The 23,154-nt window shown below is 37.0% G+C and overlaps 1 protein-coding gene across 1 annotated transcript; it reads right to left on the reverse strand.

Annotated features, from left to right (window-relative positions):
- Positions 1 to 1,484: 1,484 nt before the first annotated feature.
- On the reverse strand, positions 1,485 to 21,414 carry LOC131793722 (serine-rich adhesin for platelets). Its single transcript, XM_059111193.2, has 16 exons — positions 21,278 to 21,414; positions 15,382 to 15,473; positions 14,305 to 14,365; positions 12,205 to 12,286; positions 11,275 to 11,327; positions 10,141 to 10,804; positions 9,424 to 9,462; positions 8,898 to 8,994; positions 8,206 to 8,285; positions 7,871 to 7,976; positions 6,775 to 6,862; positions 6,431 to 6,565; positions 5,754 to 5,891; positions 3,129 to 5,083; positions 2,622 to 2,657; positions 1,485 to 1,889 (listed from the first exon to the last, which is right to left on the reverse strand). The coding sequence occupies exons 1-16, from the start codon at positions 21,312 to 21,314 to the stop codon at positions 1,803 to 1,805; spliced, it is 3,750 nt and encodes a 1,249-aa protein (XP_058967176.2). The 5' UTR covers positions 21,315 to 21,414; the 3' UTR covers positions 1,485 to 1,802.
- Between the last annotated feature and the right edge of the window lie 1,740 nt (positions 21,415 to 23,154).

A 23,154-nucleotide genomic window follows, 5' to 3' on the forward strand; every position in this document is an offset into this window, starting at 1 on the left:
GGATAATTATCTTACACTAGCAACGGCCTCGCTTCTTGCCTAGGCGACCCGAATCCCCGATTGAATTCACATCTTAACAACGCCAATTAGTGTCAAAATCTGATGCAGAATAGATGATAGTTCTTTACTACAATCAGGAATATAGATCTCCTAAAATTTTTATTAAATTTGATAACTATCTGCCGCACCGAGATGTGTAATTTGATACTCTTCTGGGTGCTGTAAAGCGAATTTAAGCGAGCAAAAGACACGCATGAGTAAACAAGGAAACTAATCGACGAAATTTATTGCGTTTGCAGACGGTCGATGAAAGACTTGGGCATAAGTTTCTTAATGATGTGAGATTAATTACACTTCAGGGGTAAATAATCAGATATCGAAGCGAAAATATAGCCTTACCAATTGTTGAAGCATTTCAATAGCTATCTGTGTATGACTTTGCATAAATCAAGTTTTTGTTGGAAAATACCTTAATAATTTGGGTGATAATCTAACTCTATGAACACGTCCGTTCCTTATTCTCAAAGGCAATATGCGTATAACCAAGGACACTCGACCAAACCGACCATCTTCGATTCCAAATGATCATTTATGAGTCCACTTCTCAATTGGTCGTGTGGTCGGCGAAACTTGAGATTACCACTTCGAGAATCCATGCACGAGAATGGTTCCAAAACTTTCTTTTCTTTGTTTAAGGGATCAATGAAAGAGTCAGTGAGTGAGAAAACGATAGCCTGCAGTGCAGGTGTAATTTTGGCGAGCGAGTACCTAATATTTTCTTGGTGAAAGTTATAAGTTATAACAGCAGCGGAAGACTGACGAGAGAGAAATATATCAGGGTGCGATTATGGTGTGGGCAATATTGAAAAGAAAGGAGAGGTGTGGGGATGGGTCTTTCCCCACCCACCCCCCCACCCCCCCATTGTATCCTTATCCACTCCAACTATGAATCAAACATGGCCGGTCTAAAAAAAATGGTGGCGAGCTTGTAATGTTAACTCGCCCTAGTAAAACGCCTGCACTGCAAGCTGAGAAAACGAGGATGAACACGACAGATGTGCTGACCTAATGAAATCAATAGGCAGAGGCAGATAAAATCAAAGGAATAATGAAAATGTGTAAAGGGGGTAAGTTTCTAAAGGAACTGTGGTGCTGCGTCGGTGGAAGAGTACAACAGGGTTATTTGGTATTATCAACTGAGCTGATAACGTAAAATGGCCACCGTAAAGAGTTTAAAAGCTGACGTTTTGAGCGTTAATCCGTCGTCAGAGCGAATGATGGCGACGGCAATACTTCTGGTCGCTTCATGCTACAGAAACTGGAATAAACTCCGGCTGGATGGGAAACTTGGCTCAAGTGCAGACTTAACCTTTTAATCCCCAAAGAGTGATTGGCATCTAGTTTCTCCCTACAATGACGCCTGAAGCACACATTTAAGTCACAAGAATAAAGAAAATAATCACCAACAAAAGAAGTTCTTGATTGTTTAACAAATATTTATTATCAGCACGTGAGGAAATGTGTGCAGAACAGTATGGAGAATATGCATACTGATGTTAGGGTTTAAAGGGTGAACTTACCTAAATAAAACCAATTAGATCAAATACATTTTCAAAAGCAGTTTTCATGTACACTACATAACCAAAAGCACATTACGGCAGCATTATGGGTACTTAACATGTTCTCATTTCTAACAATGCGTCTTAAATATTTCAAAATATCTCTGAATATATAAACATCGTCTAATTTGTAATAAAAATATCAATTTGTAATACATCTAATTTCTTGATTAAAGAAATCTTCTAAACCTCATAGTGAAGCTTTGATAAAAAGTCTTCCACATTCAGATCTGATGGAAAATTGACGTTCCCTCCTTTGGTCTTGAATCTCTGAAACAGGAGAACGTAGGAAGAAATTAAATCGTCTTTGAGTATGATAGCAAACGAAATCATTAACATACATTCTCAAATACAAATAAATCATACTGAGAAGTTCCAACGAGAAATTAAACATGATGTTTATAGAAAATGGCAAAAATGCCTGCCCTCTTTCGGCCTTTAAAACATTTAAGTTCAGATTTTTCTTTTTTTCAACAGCATTGCTTAAACGAAATTTGAGTATATCAGAGAGCAATTTTTGCATTCGCCGAATAGTGATGCTTAAACTCGCTATCCTGTTCGCTCCTAGACCTCCTAAGATCAGCAGAAATGGTACAGTAGGAACTGTGAAATCACAGCAGTAAAGTGAGTGCCCGCCAAAGGACGATGTCAAACTTAGAATAATGAGGGGTTTGAGAGATACAGGTTTCTACTTCGTACAAATACTTCACTCTGCTGATAAACAATGAAGGGAGAGACTGCCTTGTCTCTTTTCTTCCCAGGTTCCCTTGCGCTTTACATCTCTACAGTTTTCATAGACTGATCACGAATCTCCCAAACGCTGTCTAAAGTCGAGGAGAGCACGACTCCCCTGTTATTTAAATCGCTAGTCGTTCGAGGACCTGTTTTGCACTGAATATAGTTTTGAACATAAACCTGCGTAAAAATTATCTAAAATTAATGTACGTTCTTTTTCTTAAAAAGTAACGTTGAATAATAACTAAAAGATTTATTGCAACAAACCTTCGAAGGTCGAGATAATGATCTTGTGTTCTTTTCCTTAAAACGAAACAATATGGTACATATCGGTAACATTCTTCATAGTCAAATAAAGGAATTCTGTTCATTTGTGTTCTTAGTTTTGTGCTGTGTATCGTGTAATTAAATTGCGATAAAGTTTTAAATAAAGGTTTGACAGGAAAGAACAGCAGCGGAAAGGTAACAATGAAACAACGAGAACAAAGACGGTTCAGGGTAAAGAAAACTGTCTTAGATTAAAATCAGAAAACTAATTAACTTGACTTTTCCTCGTTTTCGCGGCCAGCGACTCTTGTGCTGCTTCAGGATCGGGTTACCTCGCAAATATGTAAACGGCCGTAAACGTGGAAAACGCGCCTGACCGAGTCTGGATTGGCTTTAGTTTGGCATCCGATTGGTTACTAAGGTGGCCCGAGTTTTCTACACCAACAACAAAGTCTGGTAAAACAAAACCAATTCAGTCTCTCTTACTTTCGATACTCATCCACCTACCTTTTCCCTCTCCAGTAAATCCCTTCGTCTTTTCCCTGACTGCGTTAATGAAACGCGTCCTTCTAATTCGCAATTCGATCCTGACTGTACCATCCCTGCGGAATTTTCCTTCGTTAGATCACCACTAACCGGATTTGTTGTCAAAGAATCCGTACTTCCACTTTTGCTTTCCAGCGCCTCCGTATGAATTCCTGAGATAGGCACAGAACTCGTTAAATCCTTCACAGAACCATTGTGAGGTGTTTCATCGTTATGTTTTTCGTTTGCCTTTCCAGTGTTTCTCTGTGATTTTTCATTACTTTTAGATGCTAAATTTTCTTCTAAAGATTGTGGCTCAAGTGTTGACTCTGAAGCTAAGCGAGGCGTGGTGTTTGGTGCCCCCAGATTACTCTCTTCGGGAACCTGATTTGTTTTTTGAGGTTCGTCAGAGTTCTTATGCTTTACTGCAAAAGTTTGTAACGAACTGGGAGCGTTTAAAGAGTGTGAAGCTTCAGAAGACGTCGTTGTAGTTGTAATTTCTGCGTTGCTTGCCACCGATCCAGTCAGTGATGGATCGTTCACATTTCGTCCTGGACCAGTCATTGAATTTCGATCATTAGTAGAAGAGCCTGTGAATTGTTCACGTAAAACACAACGATCAGTTCCTATTAAAGACGTTGGAGTTAACGTGTTGAAAGCTTGTGACAACAGCGATGCACCGAATTTTTTTGCTGGGTTAGAGCGTACAAGACTGGTGGGTAACGGAAGCTGATTAATGACTGAACTGGTGAGATTAGGAGAAGGAGCAGTGCTCCATACGACTGGGTTCACCGGACTGTCCTGAACAGTTAAGGTACTCGACAAATGTTGGAATGAAGAGGACGTTGCAAAACCTTTGTTGCCAAGAGTGACTGTTGATGGTACATGACGTGAGGTACTGGTAGAAAAATTGACGGTAGGAGGGGCAGGGTGAAAGGTAGAACCGATGGGATTCATCAGAACAAGACTGTCGCTCTCTGGGCTCGGATGACTTGCAAAGGATTTAGGCTGGCTGGCTGCTGTGGCGGGGACACTGACAGGTGCGGTAAATGCATCAGCTACCAAGTTGGCAGATGTGACGGGTGAGTCGCCAGGCCTTGATCCTAGAGTGACGTATGTAACTGCCGCTGGTGTTGGGCAAGGAGGGGGTCCGGCCGGGTAAGAAAGAAGAGGGGAGGATTCGGCCAGGTTACCATGCAAAGAGGAGGTTTCGGCGAGGTTACTATGCAAAGAGGAGATTCCCATCAGGTTACCAGGTAGGGGGATTGATCTGACGACTGAACTGCAAACAGTGTCTGGAAATGCAGAGGGTGTGGTGGAAGAGCTCATAGCACTGGAACACCAAACGATAGGAGAAGCACTGGGTACAACATCAACGACAGAAGAGGAAATGAGATTCCTTTGCCTTGCGCAGTTGTTTAGTGATTGCGCAGCACATATGTTCATGCTTCTTGAAACAGTCGTGGGCGTCACAGACTGCACGTTACTGTTGCAAATGGCAGTACTAGATGAAGATGAAGATGACGAGTTACTAGCTTCCACACTTCGTTTTACGTTTCTTGCTTTTTTCTTATTTGAAGATGCTTTGTCGCTTTTATCTGCTGTCATTTTCTGCCCAACGCTTTTGTTACTTTTATTGTTTCTCTTTCCACCCCTCTTGGTAGGCTCTGGTGTTCTTCCAAGATTAAAATCGAGCGCACGAACATATGGAAAGGCTGACGTGATCAAACTGGGCCGATTGTAGGAAGAATTAACTCTGGACTCTCTGCTGTTTGTAGACCAATGGCCTTGAGTAGTCTCCTCGGGCGGGGTTTTGGGCAAATGTTTCTCAGTGCTCTGATAACTTACTGCGTGAACAGAGTGTGACTGTGTTTGAGAAGGAATCTTCTGCGGGCTGCCGGCCAGTAAGAGTAACGCATCAGTGACGATACTAGTGGCTGAAAAGAAAAATAGAAATAAATGAAAAAATTTAACTCGGGGGCGGGGGGAGGGGGAGGGGGGAGAGGGGTGGAGTTTTTACGGATAAAGTAGAACATGGATGTGATTTCTATGAAATGGCTCACGTCAAGGCAGCCAGAAGTAATGTAGGGCTGCCTACCCGAGACTAACTCACAAGAGAGTTCCGATTGTTGACGCCTTAAAGTTTGTGGAAGAACTGTTGGAAGGGTGAACTATTGAAAGGTCCCATCTCAACTTTTCTTTCAGTCACCGTATTTACATGTAAATCATAAAACGGTCGCCAAAAGTATCATTCTTGTCGCGCGAAAAAAAAAAACAACTCCAACAAAAGAAGGGAATGGTTCCTAGATTACATGCTGTTTTAACAATCGCGTCAGAAATCGGAAGTAAGGGGGTGAAGTTGGACGTCAGTGTCACAAATTGGAGGATAGCGTTCGAGTTTGGACAAAATTGTCCGAAATCCAACGATGGTCGGACAAAAGAGATCATAATTTACCCTATCCGAATGGAAAAGTTACCCGTCCCACACGTTAGGAAGGCCCAAGTTTCCGGCCCTTCAGTACCATCATTTGGTTTTCCTTATTCTACTGTGTTAGGCGCTTCTAAATTTTCACTTCTACATAAATATCCACACGAAATGACAAATACCTGATAGGTGCAAATCTGAAGTGGACGAGGAACTCGAGGTTAAGCTTTGGTGAATTGATGTTGGTGGTGAAATGGTGTTAACATTGGTTACCGAATGAGATTGATTTTCTTCAGGAAAAGAGGAAACGTCGAGGGCACCTATTTAAAATAACAATAAAAAAGCTAATGACAATGCTAATAATGACAATACAGATAGTCATAAAAAATAATAAATGCAATAATAGTAATATTAATAAAAATAATAATAATAATAATAATAATAATAATAACAATAATAATAGCCTGTGCACTGTCACAGAAAAATAATAATAACAATACATTTATCGATTCCCTTCAAATATGTCAATGCTGAAAATATAGTTTATTAAGTTGTACGTCCCTTTAAGAAAAACGGTATCGTCGCCCTTGTTCACTTTTTAATTATGTCTTAGAGCTTTTCTGTTCGCGGTTCAGTTTTCCTACAGCAAATTGGCTTTTTCCTTGAGGAGAAATGACATTTCATTAAATTTCCACAAATGTTCCTGCTGTTCACGGTTTTCTGAGTTTCACAATAGAGCTTTGTATCAAATTCACGTTGAACAAAAAAATTACCGATACGTTAAGGAATCTTACAAATTTAACTTCACGTAGAAGACAAATCTAAGCTACTTTAAGGAAGATAAAAATAATTTCATTACCCGAAAGTTGAGCAGCAGATGATGGTGGCAAGCTGCAAAGAGAATCCATCGGCCGACTTGATTCAGCCGACACCTCAGCACATAAGCTTGTGTCTGCTGTAGCATGGGCTGTTGATGGTAAAGCGTCTAGTGCATCTGTTTTAATAACAAGATTCCCAAATCAGTCACTGACCGAACAATTATTGTTGGCAGACTACACAGGCTACCTCCCCACAGGACACTAAAACACTTAGGACAAGAAACCCCACCATACAGCTTAGCCTGTCAACAAGTCTGCTGTAGCTTTCAAATGCTTAAATGAAAACTCTGACGTACAAGTCACTAATGAAAGAATTCACACTCACCAAGTCCAAATACTGAGAAAAGGACATCAAAAGCTGGATCGGCCTGCATCAAATCTAAGATTTCCTTGACAGGAATATCATTACCACCCTACATAACAAAAGTGAAGCAGAGCAATCTTTGATGAATCAACATGAATTTTAACCTAGCAGTGACCAACATCTAATTTCTTCCTACAGTAATACTGCTGAATCATTCATTTACCCTTTAACTCCTAAGATCTCATTAGAAATTCTCCTTACTGTCTGCTGTATAGTTCTTGTGATGTTAGTTTAGAGAATTTGGTAGTGGATCAGCTAATAATCCCCTAATTAAGATTTTGCTTTATTCTCATCACTTGTCTGCTTGATATTGTATTGATATTGTAAGGAGAAATTCTATCTTGGTCACTCATGGGAGTTAAAGGGTTAAGACCATGAGAATAAAGGAAAAATCATCAACCTGAGAAGTTCTGATCGTTGAACGAATTCTCCCGTATGAGGAATATGGATACTGGGGCCCATTTCTTGAAAGTCCCGGTAACTTATTGGGCCCGAAGCCATATTTTAAAATCAAAATTTAAAGAATAGAGAAGTAAATTGTGCAACCCAACCAGTCTATTTTGTCTCTTTAGCTGACAGTTTTATTGTAAAAATTTTCAAAATCTTTGAAACCCCATCTTGAATAAAACCAGAACAGCTTTACAGGCCCATTAAGCTACTGGGATCTTTGAGAAACACGTCCCAGGTATTAAGGTGTAAAGGGCTAAATCATTTGTGTGCCTTCTTGATAGAAACTGGTCCAGCACAAACAACCCCCATCCCTCAAACACTGATGTTATTTTTAGTAATCTTATTGAATCGCTCTTGGGGTTCCTGGGCACACAAACTTCCACCATGTCTCTCTCCTCTCAAGGCTAAAAATCTTTATCCCCTTGGGTGCACTGTGTGAGTGTCTCACCCAAGAAACACAGTGACCAGCCACAGCTTAAACACAAACATAGTACACTGAATATTAGGCCCAATGTTTTCCCAAGAGTATCAAAGCAACAACCACCTCACATTCACAGTAATCTGAGGAAATAGAGGAGGCTTAAAATGGTTTTTACTGTCTTATTACCTGGTTTAATGCAGTAGGCATATCATTGCTGCTTGCCTCTGTTGTCATCAAACTGTGTGAAGTATGATCAATGGGTGTTTCATCACCAACAGACTGCTGCCTTGAGCTGCAAAATAATGAAAAAGCTTCTATTTTTGAGACACCTCCATCCAAGGGAAACAAATGTAAGTCTAGGCAGAAAAAAATGATCCTATGACACTTGTTTCTGTTCCCTTTATCAAAAGAATCCTCTGGTTAGGGAGCCCTATTTATACTCCAAGGGATATTTCCTGAATTGAAGTTCCACTATATGATCGTGTTAATAGTAACTGGAAGCAAAGAATAATGTTCCTTACCCTCCAACAACTTTGTTGATATTTTCTGCAAGTTTCTCTTGCAACAGTGGGGTACTTAGCAGTGTACCCAGGAAAGATTGCTGTAAGATTGAAAGATTAACAACAAAAGTGAGTAATATCACTACACTGCTGATAACAGCATGAATTCGCAGTTGATTTTAAGTGAACCCTTTGGTAGTAAAGGGGGGGGAGGGGGATAGTCAGTTGGATTATCAGATACATTAGGAATCTCCTGAGGGTTTTTTTTAATTAACATAAAGCAACTTAGTGAGTTGGTATCTCTGTGCAGGTACCAAGAGTCCATCACAGGTATCCCACTGGGCTTTTCATTACAAAGGTTTCCTCAGCAACATGTTCAGGTAACTTGGCTTTCATCATGGTGTAGGGAGTGAGTTCACCACCTTATCATTTGCTTTGATACAATGTTGCTTTACCTTCATCTTTTGACTCCCAAGTCTCAGCACTGTATTTGGAACATTCCTTACAATTTAAGATCACAGGATTTTATGTTAAATAAAAAAAAATCCCCTTATTAATATTTTTTTTGTTCTTCTTGTCATGCTTAAAAATGTATAAATATTGTAAGGTGAAATTCCTTTTTGGTTAACCCTGAGTGTGAAAGGGTGAACACATTTCTTCATGTCAATTAGGTACTGATCCTTTAAAGCACATCTTCCCTAATAAATACTTACAGGAGTCAGACCATCTGATGAACATATAAGGTCCATTTCAACTTCTGCAGATGCTGGCACCTGCTTAGAGGGTGAATTAGGGGATGCTCCTGAAGTCCTTTGAAGAATAAACAAACAAACAAACACAATACTCTTTGAGTAAATTTGAGTTTTGATACTTACAAAAAAATTATAATTAGGTAATTTGGACAGATTACTCTATAACCAAATCTGGCTCTATGCAGGGGAGTGTTTTTCATTGTAACATAACTAATTATCATACTGTGTTAATATTTCTCTAATTACTTTTAACTCTTTAAATCCCAGAGGTGATCAATAATAATTTCCATAAATTATCAAGCAAACAGATAATGAGAATACTGAAACTTATCAGGTAGAAGTTGTTATCTTGATCTAACACAAACTCTCCACACTAATTTACAAGAAAATGGGTAGCAGCTGTGAGGGAGAATTAACAATCAGGTTTAAGAGTTCGAAAACATTGGGATTTTGCCGTGACTGCACAAAACGACATGTTGTAACTTACCCTAAGCCACCTTGAGGGGTTCTTCTCTTTGGCTGAATCCTATGAATAAAAACTAATAAATTGATTCTAGCATGACAAAAAAAAGAAAAGAAAAACAAACACTGACAAAAAAATTTCTAATATAATTCAGATTAAAAAATTGAAAGATTTTAGTCAAGTTAATTTGTCCGTGATTATCCAGATTTGTATATCACTTTGACTGCAATCAAAGTTCATGAATCACTATTTCAGATTAATAATCACAGTCTTAACCCGTTACACCCTATCATCAGTATGCAAATTCTCCATACTGTTTGAGATACATTCCAAGGGTGCTGACAAGGAGAATTTGTTTAACAATCAGGAGCTTCTTTGATTGGTGATCATTTCCTTTATTCTCATGACCTTAGTGTGTGATTCAGGGGTGATACTTAAGGGAGAAATTAGATGTTAGTCAGGGAAAAAAGGGTGAACAGCATGCAGGGCACTTGTCAAATGTGATCTTAATGGGTGGCCTGACTTACCACCAAATAACTTGCTAAGCACCTGCTGGCAAAATATTATGCTCTAAGGTATGAATCCTTCTGAGGAACTCAGATTTCAAATTTGTCTTGAGCTTGTGACTATCGTTTAACAATGTCATGTTTCCTTACTTGAAAAACAAGCAAAACAACTATTCACATTTTAAGCTGGGGGCTTTAGTCACGGATACTTTAGATGAAATGAAAGCCTCCTCACCCTTTACGTTTTGGTGAGCGTAAATGTAATTCATCGTGGCTCAAGTTATGGTGAGTGTGGGCAAGAGAGTCTTCATCACTGTTCACTGTTGTCTGGTCCTTGTCCATATCCTCATCAACTACAATCACAGGAGGAGCTGTGCTCTCTGTTCTCTGCTGATCAAACTCAGTGCCCCCAGAAGAATCACCAGCTACTACATCATCGAACAAGTCTTGGACAACATTATCACTTTTGGCAAGTTCATCACTGACCCTTATGGTGATAGGAGACTGTGTTGGAGTCACATTTATTACAGTTCTGGCTGGCTGAACATTCCCTCCAATGCATTGACTGGTTACTGTAACAGGAGATCCTACAGGAGTCAATGCTCTGGGTAAAGTTATGGGTTGCTCCTTGCTGACATTTGACTGACTACTTTGAATCACTAAGTGACGACTTATAACCTGGTTGCCTAAGGGAGAATTTTTGTTCGATGACGGTGACACATTCCATGACAATCCATTGGTTGATAACCTTGGTAAAGGAAGTTTAAGTGCTGCAGTGTTTCCAGTTGGTTTAGCAAGAGGCAGGAGAGAAGGGCTTGTTGTGGTTGTTGTTCTCTGTTCTTGGCTTTTTGGTAACGAGCTTCTTCTTGAGCGGCCATTGTTAAGTCGCCTTGTGCGAGCTGTTCAGAGAAGAAGAAGATCACAACAAGAACAATATTCATAATCATTACTTTCTCCAACCAGTATAATAGTCATTTCAAGATACTAAGAACTACCACGTCAATCATCTCTTAAGGGTTCTTTTGAACTATTATGATAGTACAATCAGAGGCATTCAACATGTCACCAACTACAGAAATCTTGTTTCTCTCTGCTTACAACTCTGTCTCTCGTCATCCATGGAAATTAGGTTCCTGTCTCTCCCTCCCCCCAAAATGAGCTGCAGCTTTCTATTGTAACTAGTATTTGGCAAAAAAAAGTATTAAACCAAGTGATTCGTATTATCAATTTCATGCAGTGACCTGTTGGTAATTACATCTTAAATCAACAGTGAAGCCATTAAATACAAACTATCCATAGAGGTTTCAAAGAGCTCTGTAATAAGAGGCAGTTTGAAATTCACACTCTCTTTTTTCTTGAAGTAACTTACTTGACTGACTGACTGTGTAAGTTTTTGGCGTGCTTGAAGGGATCGTAGCATATCTGAAAAAGGAGTTCTCATAATTAACTGGTAAATTATGATTTTTATCATATAAAATTCTGAAATATTCTAATAAAATTCTGCAGATCTATCCAAACTTTCAAGACCATGAAAGAGAACATTAGAATTCTATAGCTTTCAAGACTCACACAGCCTTTCATGTGTGGTACAGTGATAGGCTTGTGTTTAACATGCATGAATTGGGAGTGAGTGATTTGATTTGAATGACATGAAGCCTGGCCAGATCAAGATACGGTACTCTCAAAATTCTTCACTGCACCCAGAAGTCCCATAAATGGGTAATTGTAAACTATTAAGTGGGGTTGTCGTTAAGTGCCATCTGATGGGTAGATTTGCTGGATGAAAAAGTGGCAATCGCCAGCTAGATTTCTGGTTGGTGATCACTCAGTAGAGCACAAAAGGCACTTCTGAAGTTACGCACTCACAATCATTTAAAATTGACCGCTACTGTTGGATTAAAAACATTTTTAAAAATACATGCCTAACTAACCTGAGTATTAGTGACAAAACCACAAATATAATAATTGAAATAAAACATTGTTTTGAGCTCTCATATGTCATGATTTCTTTCCATAACTTGTGTTCACCACTTAGTAAATGCCACCCATTCAAAGCCTCGCAAAAAAAACTGGGACAAAAATTTGATTAACAGGCCTGGTCACCTGATGCATACAAAGAGCCAGCTTTGAGCTACCTCACTTGACATTTCAGACAGCAGCTTTAATTTTAACAACAACCCTGATCAAGACCTGTCAACAGACTCAAATCTTGCACAAAAGATCAGCATTACTTTTTAATTCCCAGCAACCAAGCTGTGGCTGACAATACTGAAAGATACATTTTGGTTGTCACACTCACTTCAATTGTCCAATCACAACATCCAAATCATTCCACAGTGATTTTAAAACAGCAGGGCCACTTGTCATGCCATTTTCCCTTCCTAGAGACAAAACACCAAAAAAAAATACTAATAATGTAATGTCACATGCAAAGCCCTGTTCAAACAGTCATGATAGTTGATGTTACTCAATGATAGTTTCAACTATCATTCACCATTGTTCACTATCATTGACTACCATGTTTGTGTTCAAATGGTTTAGGATACCGTAGTTAGTGATAGATGACAAAATTGTGAAACCTACCCATAATTGTGTAATTGTAAAGAAATATGACAGGTGCTTAGGTCAGCAATTACAGTGGAATTTGAAATCTCAGTTCAGAACTTGCCAGTTAAAGATACTGAAGCCTAGCTGGAGATGACAAGAATGAACTACGAGACATTCCACAAAATCTAGGAAGCTACTTTGGTTATTTTACTATTTGCCATTTATCATCATTTATCACCATCATTCACTATCATCTGCTCGTTTAAACAGCAAAAACTATCATCAACTATCATGTCAAATTTGAACATGTCTAAAGTACACAATAGCTGATGATAGTGCATGATAGTTTGTGTTCAAACATGTGTGATGGTTGAAACTATCATCAACTATCATAACTGTTTGAACAAGGCTTACGCCTCTCCGTTGTTGAGAAAGATTGACATAATTATAACCAAAAAACAACCTAAAAGACCCCCACAATCCTGTAAGATGTTAACAATGGACCTTTAAGCTTCATGATTCCAACTATCTCTCCCAAAAGCCCCTTTAATTCCTTGTGTCTACTTGCTAAGAAAGCATTTCAGTTTTGAGGAAAAACAACCAGTTAAGGTTACTGTCAACAAAATAAGGTGAATTCAGAATAAAAATTGTTCTATGTGTGCTACTTTTATTAATAGAAACCAAAGAAAAATTTATATCATTGTTAAGCCTAAAAGTATAGATTTTGAAAATTATAGAAGTTTTCACAGTGTTAAGTGTGTGCAAGCCTTAAACCACCAATTAGCCGCCATTTGCTTAACTGAATTACAAACCTCCACATTACCACAGACGGCCAAACAAACAGAATTGCATCACTCAGCAGATAATAGGCTGACAAAGTGAGTGACATTTTTTAATATTCCTATTGGTTCCTGAGAAAATCTATTTTGAAATTGGACAAAATAAAATAATTCATATTTTGTCATGCAGCAGTTAATTTAATTTAAGCCTCACACGACAGATTTTCTGGCCAAGTTTCATCAAAATCTGAAAAATCTACATACCCTATTAGTTTGTTTACATGGAGGTAAGTCACCTAAAAATAAATCTTGACAATTCTGCCACCAAAGAAATTCACAGTTTCTGCACCTCATTTAGGCACGTGCCGATGCGGTCATACCACCCACCAGTGAAATACAACATTGAACCCCTGGCAAAGCTCATCACAAAGGAGTCCGTCAAAATTCTCAGGATAGGTTATTTTGTGACCTTACTGAGGAAAATCAATTTTCAATGGAGAAAAAGAATTTACATTGGATAAAAGGAAGTCCAAAAGTTCATTGGGAAAAAAAAAATGGGCAAAGAAAGCCAGGAAGTAAGAAAAACCTAACTTTAATTTCTTTGACATGAGCTTTCTCTTGTTTTTACCCAAAGCAAATTTTCTTGTTTTGGCTGTTTCATGAATACTCCTCTTTCTCAATATTTTGCGTGATGCGCTAGAAATTCCCTTCTGTGTAATGCAAGACGTGATGTAAACAAAATATGCACATCAAGATCCAGGACAAAAGCCTGTGGAAAAGGTCATTACTCTGCTGGATGCCGTTTGGTTTATGACGCCTTTTGCTATTCTTACCAATTCCTCTATAAGACTCTTTCAGCCATGTCTTGCATTCTTTTGGAGATTTTCTAATCTTTTTTTAGCAAATTCAACTGAATGCTTTCTCTTAACTAAACAACAACAACAAAAATTTTGACCACATTTTGTTGACAGTAATCTTCATGTTGCATGAGCAAAGCTAAAGTTCAAGTAAATTTCTGAAAAAAAAAAAAAAAGTATAAGATACAAAAAAAATTATAATTTTTTTTACCAGACCTGATTCTCGTAGTTGAGAATAATCATCTAAAATTGTTTTAAGGTCAGCTGTAAGGAAGACCTGCAATTGTAGATGGAAAGTCATTCAGACATAACAAAGAGGCTAAGTACTACGATTAGAGGAAAGGAAGACGCCATTTAGCACATGGGAGGACAACTGTACTGTGAAACTCTTGAATCTTGAAAACTATTAAATATATCAATCCTGTCAACTTATCGGAATTTCTGATGATCTGTTTGACAAGTCTGAGACTTATTTTTTAATTTTGTCTAAGGGCCTTTCCACACTGATGAAAAAGTTGTTTATTTAGACAAATTTTCTGTCATCACCAACATCTTACAAGTGCAGATTGTTTGTCGCGACTTAACAGATTTTGGCCGAAGTGGATAAATCTTCAAACGCACCACAGACAAATTTGTCCCAAGTAAAAACTGGACAAAATCGACCAAATAAACAAAACTGTAATTGTTTGTTGTGAAAGCTACAATCAACGTATAATTGAACTGAAATCAGTTTACTAGAAAGGCAAAAATTGTATTTCGTTGCAAAACTTGAGAGTCTAAAACTTTAAAACAACTTAAAATTGGAGTTGGAATCCTTTGGCAAACTGTGCTGGCTGGTCTAATAAGCAGATTGGATGCTGATGGAATTTGACAGCTTTGAAATTTTACATGCAGATGATCAAACACAAAAAGATATGTCCTTTGATTTTTGTGGGATGATTTTTAAGTAAAAAATTTTGCAGCTAGCCCTTGGAATTGAAAATAAAAGACCAAAGAAGCTTGGGGAGCCTCAGATTTAAGATGGCAGTGATCACCCAAGTCTTATACATGTAACTGGTAACATCAGGGCAAAAACTGATAACCAGTTTTCAGGAACCAGACTTACAACACTTGACTGACAAAATATTCCTAAATGGACTCTGATCATGACTTCAACTGAGGTTTTCCAAACATCTTTCCCTTCAACCAACAACAGTCCTTTTCAAATAAACCCTAACCCAGAAAATCAGACAACCCAATTAAATGTTAATCCTGGGTTCAAACCATACACTGAATAAAGCAATAAACATGTACATTGTCTAGTTCCTTGTTGTCATCACAGAAGAGAGAGCATTCATCTTGGAAAGCAGCACATGTTCTGTAAAGTCCCTCATCTTTCAGGTAACCTTAATTCAAAGAGGAGAGTAAAATGCCCAAAATTAAAACACCTCAGATTAACAGGTCAAGGATATTTTGTTCTAGTGCTAATAATCATGATGCTTATAGATAAAAGATCAATTCTACAACTACCATATAGTTACTTATTTTCACACGAATTAATCCCTGCAATTTTTATGATTGTTAAAAAATCTAAAAATCCTAGACTCAATTGAAAAGTTTTGGTGGAAATTAACCATGCAAAATTTAATACACTTGACTAGCAAAGTGGGAAAGCGCTGCTTTGCCAAAATATGAGAGAAAGCAGTTGATGGGGTTGTAAAGGGTGAGTCAGGTTTTCGTCCTGAGGATCCATTAAAGAAATTGACAATGTCCTTCAGCTGTGAGTGCAAATAGACAGTTTCATTTACTCTTGTATAGCTCTGCTTTGTTGCAAAGGAACATGTCAAATAGTCAAATAAAACACTTTCATTTTGAAATGATTTTGTAATGATCTAGTTTTATTCAATGTCATTTGAAAGTATTGGTATGGAAAATAGAAATTGGTTGTGTGAATTCTGAAACTAGCTGTTTGTTTGCAGATCAGTATTTTAACAGTTTTTGCAAAATGGAGTTCCATTTAATAAATATATATTTTGGCCAAATTGCAAAATTAAAGTTTTACAAAATATGTCTGTTCCATTTTAACAAAATTAAGTTCCTGCCGAATTAAGTAATAATAAGTTAATTACAGTGGCTGCACATGTTGTTCCATACTGTGAAAAACATTACCTTTAACTTCTAAAAATAACTTCTGTTTCTTTCCTCTTATGTTAAAAATTTTTACTTTACATTTTAGGAGGAAATAAAGGATTTATAAAGTAAAACCAAATTTTGTCCCAAATTTGAAAAGAGGAAAAAAAACCTGAGATTTCTTTTTAATTTTAAGCACTTTTTAGAAAGCATGATATCAAGTGTCCATATTATCTCTGGATTTTTCTTGATCCATTGTGTTCTTAAAAAAAACCATTTATTTCAGTCACATGTTTGGCAATCTGCCTGTTTACAAGAGTAGCAGACAGTTCTTGACACTTTCTCAGACATGGTATCAAGTGACAATTGATATTGAATGATTGCCATTTTTAAAAAGTATAATTTAGCAGCTTACGCAATATCATGATGGAGCCTAAGGCCACATATATTCTTTAATTATGGTAGTGTGCAATATTTCTTGGTAAACTCTGTCTTCAAATATTTTCCCAAAAAAAAAAAATACATGTTGATCAAAAGGCTTGGACAACAAAAAATCTAAGTTTTTGTGAGGATTCACACCAAAAACATTTCCTCTTTGTTCTAATGGCTATATAACACAAAAGCTCAGTTTATCTCCCAAAGTTCTCAATGATTTTATGGCTGATTAATCTTTACAATACTAACTAATACTAACATATCACTTGAATAACAAGAGATAAAAAAAAAATCATGCTATCTAGAATACACCGAACCTTGATTTTATTCCTGAAGGAAACTATAATTGCTTTTCAAAGAGAGAACATTTTTACAGAACATTTTACTATCAACCAAAACTACACCTGATTCATTAGGTTCATGCTATACTGTCTTACGCTGAGGTATTGATATTTGCCTTGTAGTAATCCTTTTTCAAGCACCACTTACATCAGAAACATTAGTTATATTACCATGATATAGCATAGCCATTTACTGTGCTTGTGAGCTGGATATAATCATTTAAAGTGGCATGAAAGACACAAAAAATATTCCTACCTCAATGGAGAACATTTCAAATTTGGAACAAGAGCAACTAAATGTAAATTTTGTGAAATTTAGCAAGAAGACTAAAATGAAATTCAATCTTTAATTCCAGTGGGGTGAAGTTTTGTTTCAAACCCTCTTTAGCAAAATATATTTTTAAAACTTATTTTGCTACAGTACACTTTTTTTCCCCCAAGGCACTCATCACATGTAATATAGAGGCTCTTTTAACTATAATTTAAATCACGTAGCTTTTGTGAAACACATCAAGCACATTACTCCAAGAAAACTCAAAAGATAGAAAAGCCCAAGTCTAAAATTATCCAACATATATCATATTAATATCTTCCAAAAAGGCACTTCCAACATTTCTGCATAGGTGCTGATCACCTGTTTTTTTTTTCCCACAGATATTTAAGGAACAAAATCACTAATACTTTGTTTCCATTTTGAAAGACCAAGTGACAGTTATTGCAGCCTCTGGCGTATATCTACATTTGTCCAGAGTCTAACCCAGCAAGCATACTTTCAAATTGCAAATCCATAACTGTGAATTTCTTCAACAGTGCTTTTCAATCAAGTTATGTTTGATTCCAAGGCACTCATCGCAGGTAAAGTAGGGGCTGCTATTGTTATAATTTAAATCACATAGCTTCTGTGAAACACATCAAGCACATTAATCCAAGAAAAACTCAAAAGATAGAAAAGCCCAAGTCTAAAATTATCCAGCATATATCATATATCTTCCAAAAAGGCACTTCCAACATTTCTGCACATACACTGATCACCTGTCTTTTTTTTTCCAGAGGCATTTAAAGAACAAAATCACTGATGTTTCATTTCCATTTTGGAAGGCCAAGTGATGGCCACTGCAGCCTCTGATTTATATCTACATTTGTCCAGAGTTTAACCTAGCAAGCATACTTTCAAATATCAAGTTCATAACTGTGAATTTCTTTGACTGTGCTTTTCAATCAAGTTGTGTTTGATTCCAAGGCACTCATCACATACAATACAGGGGCTCTTTTTGTTATAATTTAAATCACATAGCTTTTGTGCAAAGCACATTAATCCAGGAAAAACTCATAAGATTGAAAATCCCAAGTCTAAAATTATCCAGCATATATCATATATCTTCCAAAAGAAAACACTTCCGGCGTTTCTGCACAGGTGCTAATCACCTATAATTTTTTTTCCAGAGGCATTTACAGAACAAAATCACTGATGCTTTATTTCCTTTAGGAAGGCCAAATGATGGCCATTGCAACCTCTGGTTTACATCTACATTTATTCATAGTTTAACCGGCAACCATACTTTCAAATAGCAAATTTGTAACAGTGACTTTCTTCAACTGTGCTTTTCAATCAAGTTGTTTGATTTGAATTATTGCTCTCTGCATCAGAGGAATACCTGTATACCAGCAGGATGTAGCAACACCAAATTAAATTAGATTAAGTAAAATCATTTTTTTTTTCAGTATGTTTTCTATTTTAACCAGACTGTGATAATTGCAGGAGTAGCAGCTCTGTGGCCAATTTCACAGTATTCAAAGAGTTGCTGTTTTCACTAAGTTATTTTTACCTTTCTATTTGGTCTTGTACTTTCATAACTGTTTCTGAATTAAAAATATGACTTTCATATATTCTTAACCGTTTATTCATCACTTCACGGGTTTATTTAGAACCAACATCATGACCAGCTCCCAGTTGGCTTGTTAGTTCAGTTGGTAGAGCACTGCACCAGTATCGCAGAGGTCATGGGTTCAAATCCTGTTATTTTCACTACTGCCTAAGTAGTGCACATTACTGCGAGGATCACTTTCATTCACATGTTTCTGAATTCTAAAACCTTGGATTTAAATACGACAGCCTTTCTCTCAGTGGGTTTAGAACATGCAAAACCATGCTTCAGTCACTCAGTATTCTCTTTCCAAGAAGTAAACAAGCGCAAATTTTGTGAAATTTAGCAACAAGACTAGAATGAAATTAAATCATTAATTCCAGTGGGGTGAAGTTTTGTTTCAACCCCTCTTTCGCAAAAATATATTTTAAAAACTTATTTCCCTACAGTACACTTTTTTTTCCCCAAGGCACTAATCACATGTAATATAGAGGCTCTTTTTGTTATAATTTAAATCACATAGCTTTTGTGAAACATATCAAGCACATTAATCCTAGAAAAACTCAAAAGATAAAAAAGCCCAAGTCTAAAATTATCCAGCATATAAAATATATCTTCCAAAAAGGCACTTCCAACATTTCTGCACATGCGCTGATCACCAGTTGTTGTTGTTGTTTTTATTTCCCGAGGCATTTACAGCCACTGGTTTATATCTACATTTGTCCCGAGTGGAGCATGCAAAACCATACTTCATTCAGTGTTCTCTTTCCAAGAAGTAACCATCGTTCTATTTGCTCTTGTACTTCCATAACTCTGTCTGAATTCTAAAACTTTAGATTTCATACAACAGTTTCTCTCTCAGTGGGTTTCAAACAGGCAAAACCTTACTTTACTCAGTGCTCTCTTTCCAAGAAGTAACCAGTAAAATTTGCTGCCTTCAGTAGCTCTTCCTCCTGCCTAAAATGGCTAGGAATTCTTAAAAATTCAACAGGTAAAACAATTGTTCTACTGGAAAGAAAATTTCTTTTTAGTTGTCACACTGAAAATAAGGGATAACACTGTTTACTAATACAGCCATACTGATGTATATCATAAATAAAAGATGTAGGTGAAAATGAAGGATTGAAAGCCCTCATATTTGGTCATAAAACCTAGTAGGACTAAAGTCTTTAACAACCCTATCCAACTGATAATGACTCAGAATGTGGCACAAATTCTAAGAAAAAGCTACTCATAACAGTGCGGCAAAATTTGGCCTCAAATAGCTTCAGAAGCTTAATTCCTCTAGAGAGTATTTTTAGTTTAGAGTGGCTATAAATGTTAAGCTCTTCTCTTCTACCCCATTTGGATGAGAATCAACAAGGAGACAGTGATATTGGACTTCTGTCAACATAGCCATAGCAAGCTTATGCAAAGTGTGCACCCATTTTTTAGCAACAAAACAAGACAGAGGATGACTTCATACATAATATTAGGTTCTAGAGCTGGCATTTCTCATTAGTAAAGGTAATTGCATACTCTGACTACAATTAAGGATAAATATCACACATGTTTTCAGAAATTGTTGAAATTGCTTGATTAGCACAATGATTTTTCTGCAACTTATGAAAACACAAGTGAAATCCATCCTTAATTTTATGAGGAAATATGCAGTTACTTGTTTATAATATAAAGGGAAATGTTTCTTTAATTAAGAAGGTAAAAAACCACATGCTGTTGCACAAATTCATAGGAAGCCAATTCAGTATTCCATTAGCGCCAATGAACTGAAAAATGAACAATTACCTGAATGAGATTTACTTTTGTACCACAATACCAAAGCAATGAAACAAGCCCTGCTAAAAAATATTAGCCATAAATGCAATTGTTATACTTTTAGGTAGAGTTAAGCCTTTTTAAATGTTTTCAATTCTGAGTAATTTTGCCCTCTATGTTACCATCAGATTTAAGAATATTAGGTAGGTGATATAACAAGAGAAAAGGCAGTGCATCTGAGGTGCGACAAATTTATCAAATATCACGGAGCTTAATCAAATGTCTATAGTAATTATTTCTGTTGTTCTCAATAGTATAAGTTGCTATTACTTTTACGAGAGTAAAATAAATAGCCATACAATGTTTGATATTGATCAAATATCACTATTTGGTAAAATTAAGAACTCAATCTTGGAGTTACAATTTGGACTGATTCAGATTCAGCTAGCGCTGTTAACACCTACACGACAGACAGATCTACAAAATGACAATTGTTGACATTTTATAATTGCGAGAATTATCGATCCATCAAGACTTCACCCAACAAGTTATCGTCAGAAATTTAGCAAATTGAGTAATTCTGAAGTGCTACTTAAACTTAAGCAGCAATCTATCGAAAACGTTGTCACTTTCGCATTATATCGAAGCTCTCCCTTAATGCGCCTACCCTATTTTAAGACTTACCAAGTACCAGTTTTGCGACGATACAACCTTCTATCATTCTGTGAAGAGATCACTCCGATGTTATGGCGCAGAAAGCCATTTGTAAACAATAATTAGTTATATAAGTTGAATTTAACCTTCTGTTACTCCAACTGTGTTTCGCGCGAAATACACTACATACTGCGCATGTGACATCGAGACTGATATCAAATATTGCAGGCGCCATATTTCAGCATAATTTATTCATCTTTCACATGACCCCTCTTCATTTGGAAATAAGCATGTTATTGTCATGAGAGGCAGAACTTTTAAACCGTGAACAAAGAGCGGCATTGATGTGACTTTCGCAATATATTTCCTTTTAAGGTCATTTCTCTCGCGTCAACTTTCATCTTTTATTCTTTCATTTATATTCCATCCCGGTCCCTTTTCCTACTTTTCAATTCCTCCCCTCGTTTTTCTCCCACCCATTCTGTTGTCCTGCTATTTTATTTGCTTTTCTTATCATTTCCTTCCATATGCTTTCCGCCTTGTAATTTCAAAAGTAGTAACGCATCACTGAATGGAATTATTTACTGATATGAAAGTGCTACAAATATGAGGAATATTTTTTTTATCACGCATTTTCAAAAGAAAATATGAAGGGCTTTAAAAAATTATTCCCTCTTTTTAACTCTCCATGGGGACAAAGGTCGAACAAGGACTGAGGGGTACTGGGTGGGGGTTAAAATCTTAAAACGCCAAGTTCCCAACTGTTTCTAATCTTGAAAGTAATAGTCTTTGAAAATTAATACAGGCAATAAATCTTTTTGATATAATCCATTTCAGCTGTAGGGGATATATAATCGGATACAGAGGGCAAAACGAGAGGTGGGTTCTAACTTTGAGGATTAAAAGTTATTCAACCTTGAGCTTGACTGTTCTTTATCCATAAAGAAAACAGAAGAATGTATTAAAAATATTACTCTGTAACAAACAAGTGTCATTTTACTATGCTGAACAAATTTGTCATCGTCACATCCGCACATTAACGAGATTTGTTGAGTCCTTTATTTTGTCCGTTATACACCGATATTTGAGAAATGAAGTAATATTTTGGTTGTGTATTTCCCTACCCTAAAGATAATACAATACTTGATAGAAAATGAACAGGCCAGACAAATCGCTCCGTAGACTACCTTTTTAACAAATGCATTATGCTTTCTTTATAGCACAAACAACATCGAAAACGATTGAACTAAGCTGGACGGTGATCTGCAGCGTTGTCCGGCTCAATAAAGTCTCGCGTGGCAAACCAAGACCATGCCCAGACTTGTAAAAGCCGGATTAAATATCATAATCGACATATCATTTCGCACTATTGCCTTACAGCTATCTCGTGGTTTGATCAGTTTTAATTGATCCATCGAGCTCAACAAATTAAGGCAGACCGCATTTTCAAACTCCCTCTGTCATGGCTGTCGTAATGGTACGCGCGCGCTCATCTTTCTCGCGCGAATGGAACAAGAGAGATCCGCGCGCGCAAACATATCAAGCCGTGCAAAAAATATTTGATTGTCGCATTATCATCTAGCTCACTTTATAGCGGAAACCACAGCTGGATCCCAACGAAAATTCACCTGCAAGTGGCTAATTGTTTTCTTTGAAACATTATCAGCTGAAAGTGAGAGGTCGAGATTGTGTTTTTTATCAAAATATTTCAGCAGTGTTTGTCCTTCCATACAAATTTACCATCGGCAGTAATTAGGAATCAACTCGGCAGCGAATAGCGTGGTTTTAGCCAAGCATGACGAAGCAAAACAAAAGTGGAGAACAATAGATAGGAAATGTCTCATATACTGTCGAGAGGATACAAAATACCCACTTTGCTGTGACGAAAGTTTTTAAAGCCATTTCTG

Source organism: Pocillopora verrucosa, chromosome 9 (genome assembly GCF_036669915.1).
Source record: "Pocillopora verrucosa isolate sample1 chromosome 9, ASM3666991v2, whole genome shotgun sequence".
In the NCBI taxonomy this organism is placed as follows: domain Eukaryota; kingdom Metazoa; phylum Cnidaria; class Anthozoa; order Scleractinia; family Pocilloporidae; genus Pocillopora; species Pocillopora verrucosa.

What these genes read in the sequence shown, in the direction of transcription:
- LOC131793722 (XM_059111193.2), bottom strand. Translation starts at nt 21,314, where the DNA reads ATGATAGAAGGTTGTATCGTCGCAAAACTGGTACTTG. An exon ending in ATTTACTGGAGAGGGAAAAG is followed by an intron (nt 2,658 to 3,128) that starts GTAGGTGGATGA and finishes TTTCGTTTTAAG; the next exon opens with GAAAAGAACACAAGATCATT. An exon ending in CATTATCTCGACCTTCGAAG is followed by an intron (nt 1,890 to 2,621) that starts GTTTGTTGCAAT and finishes CTCCTGTTTCAG; the next exon opens with AGATTCAAGACCAAAGGAGG.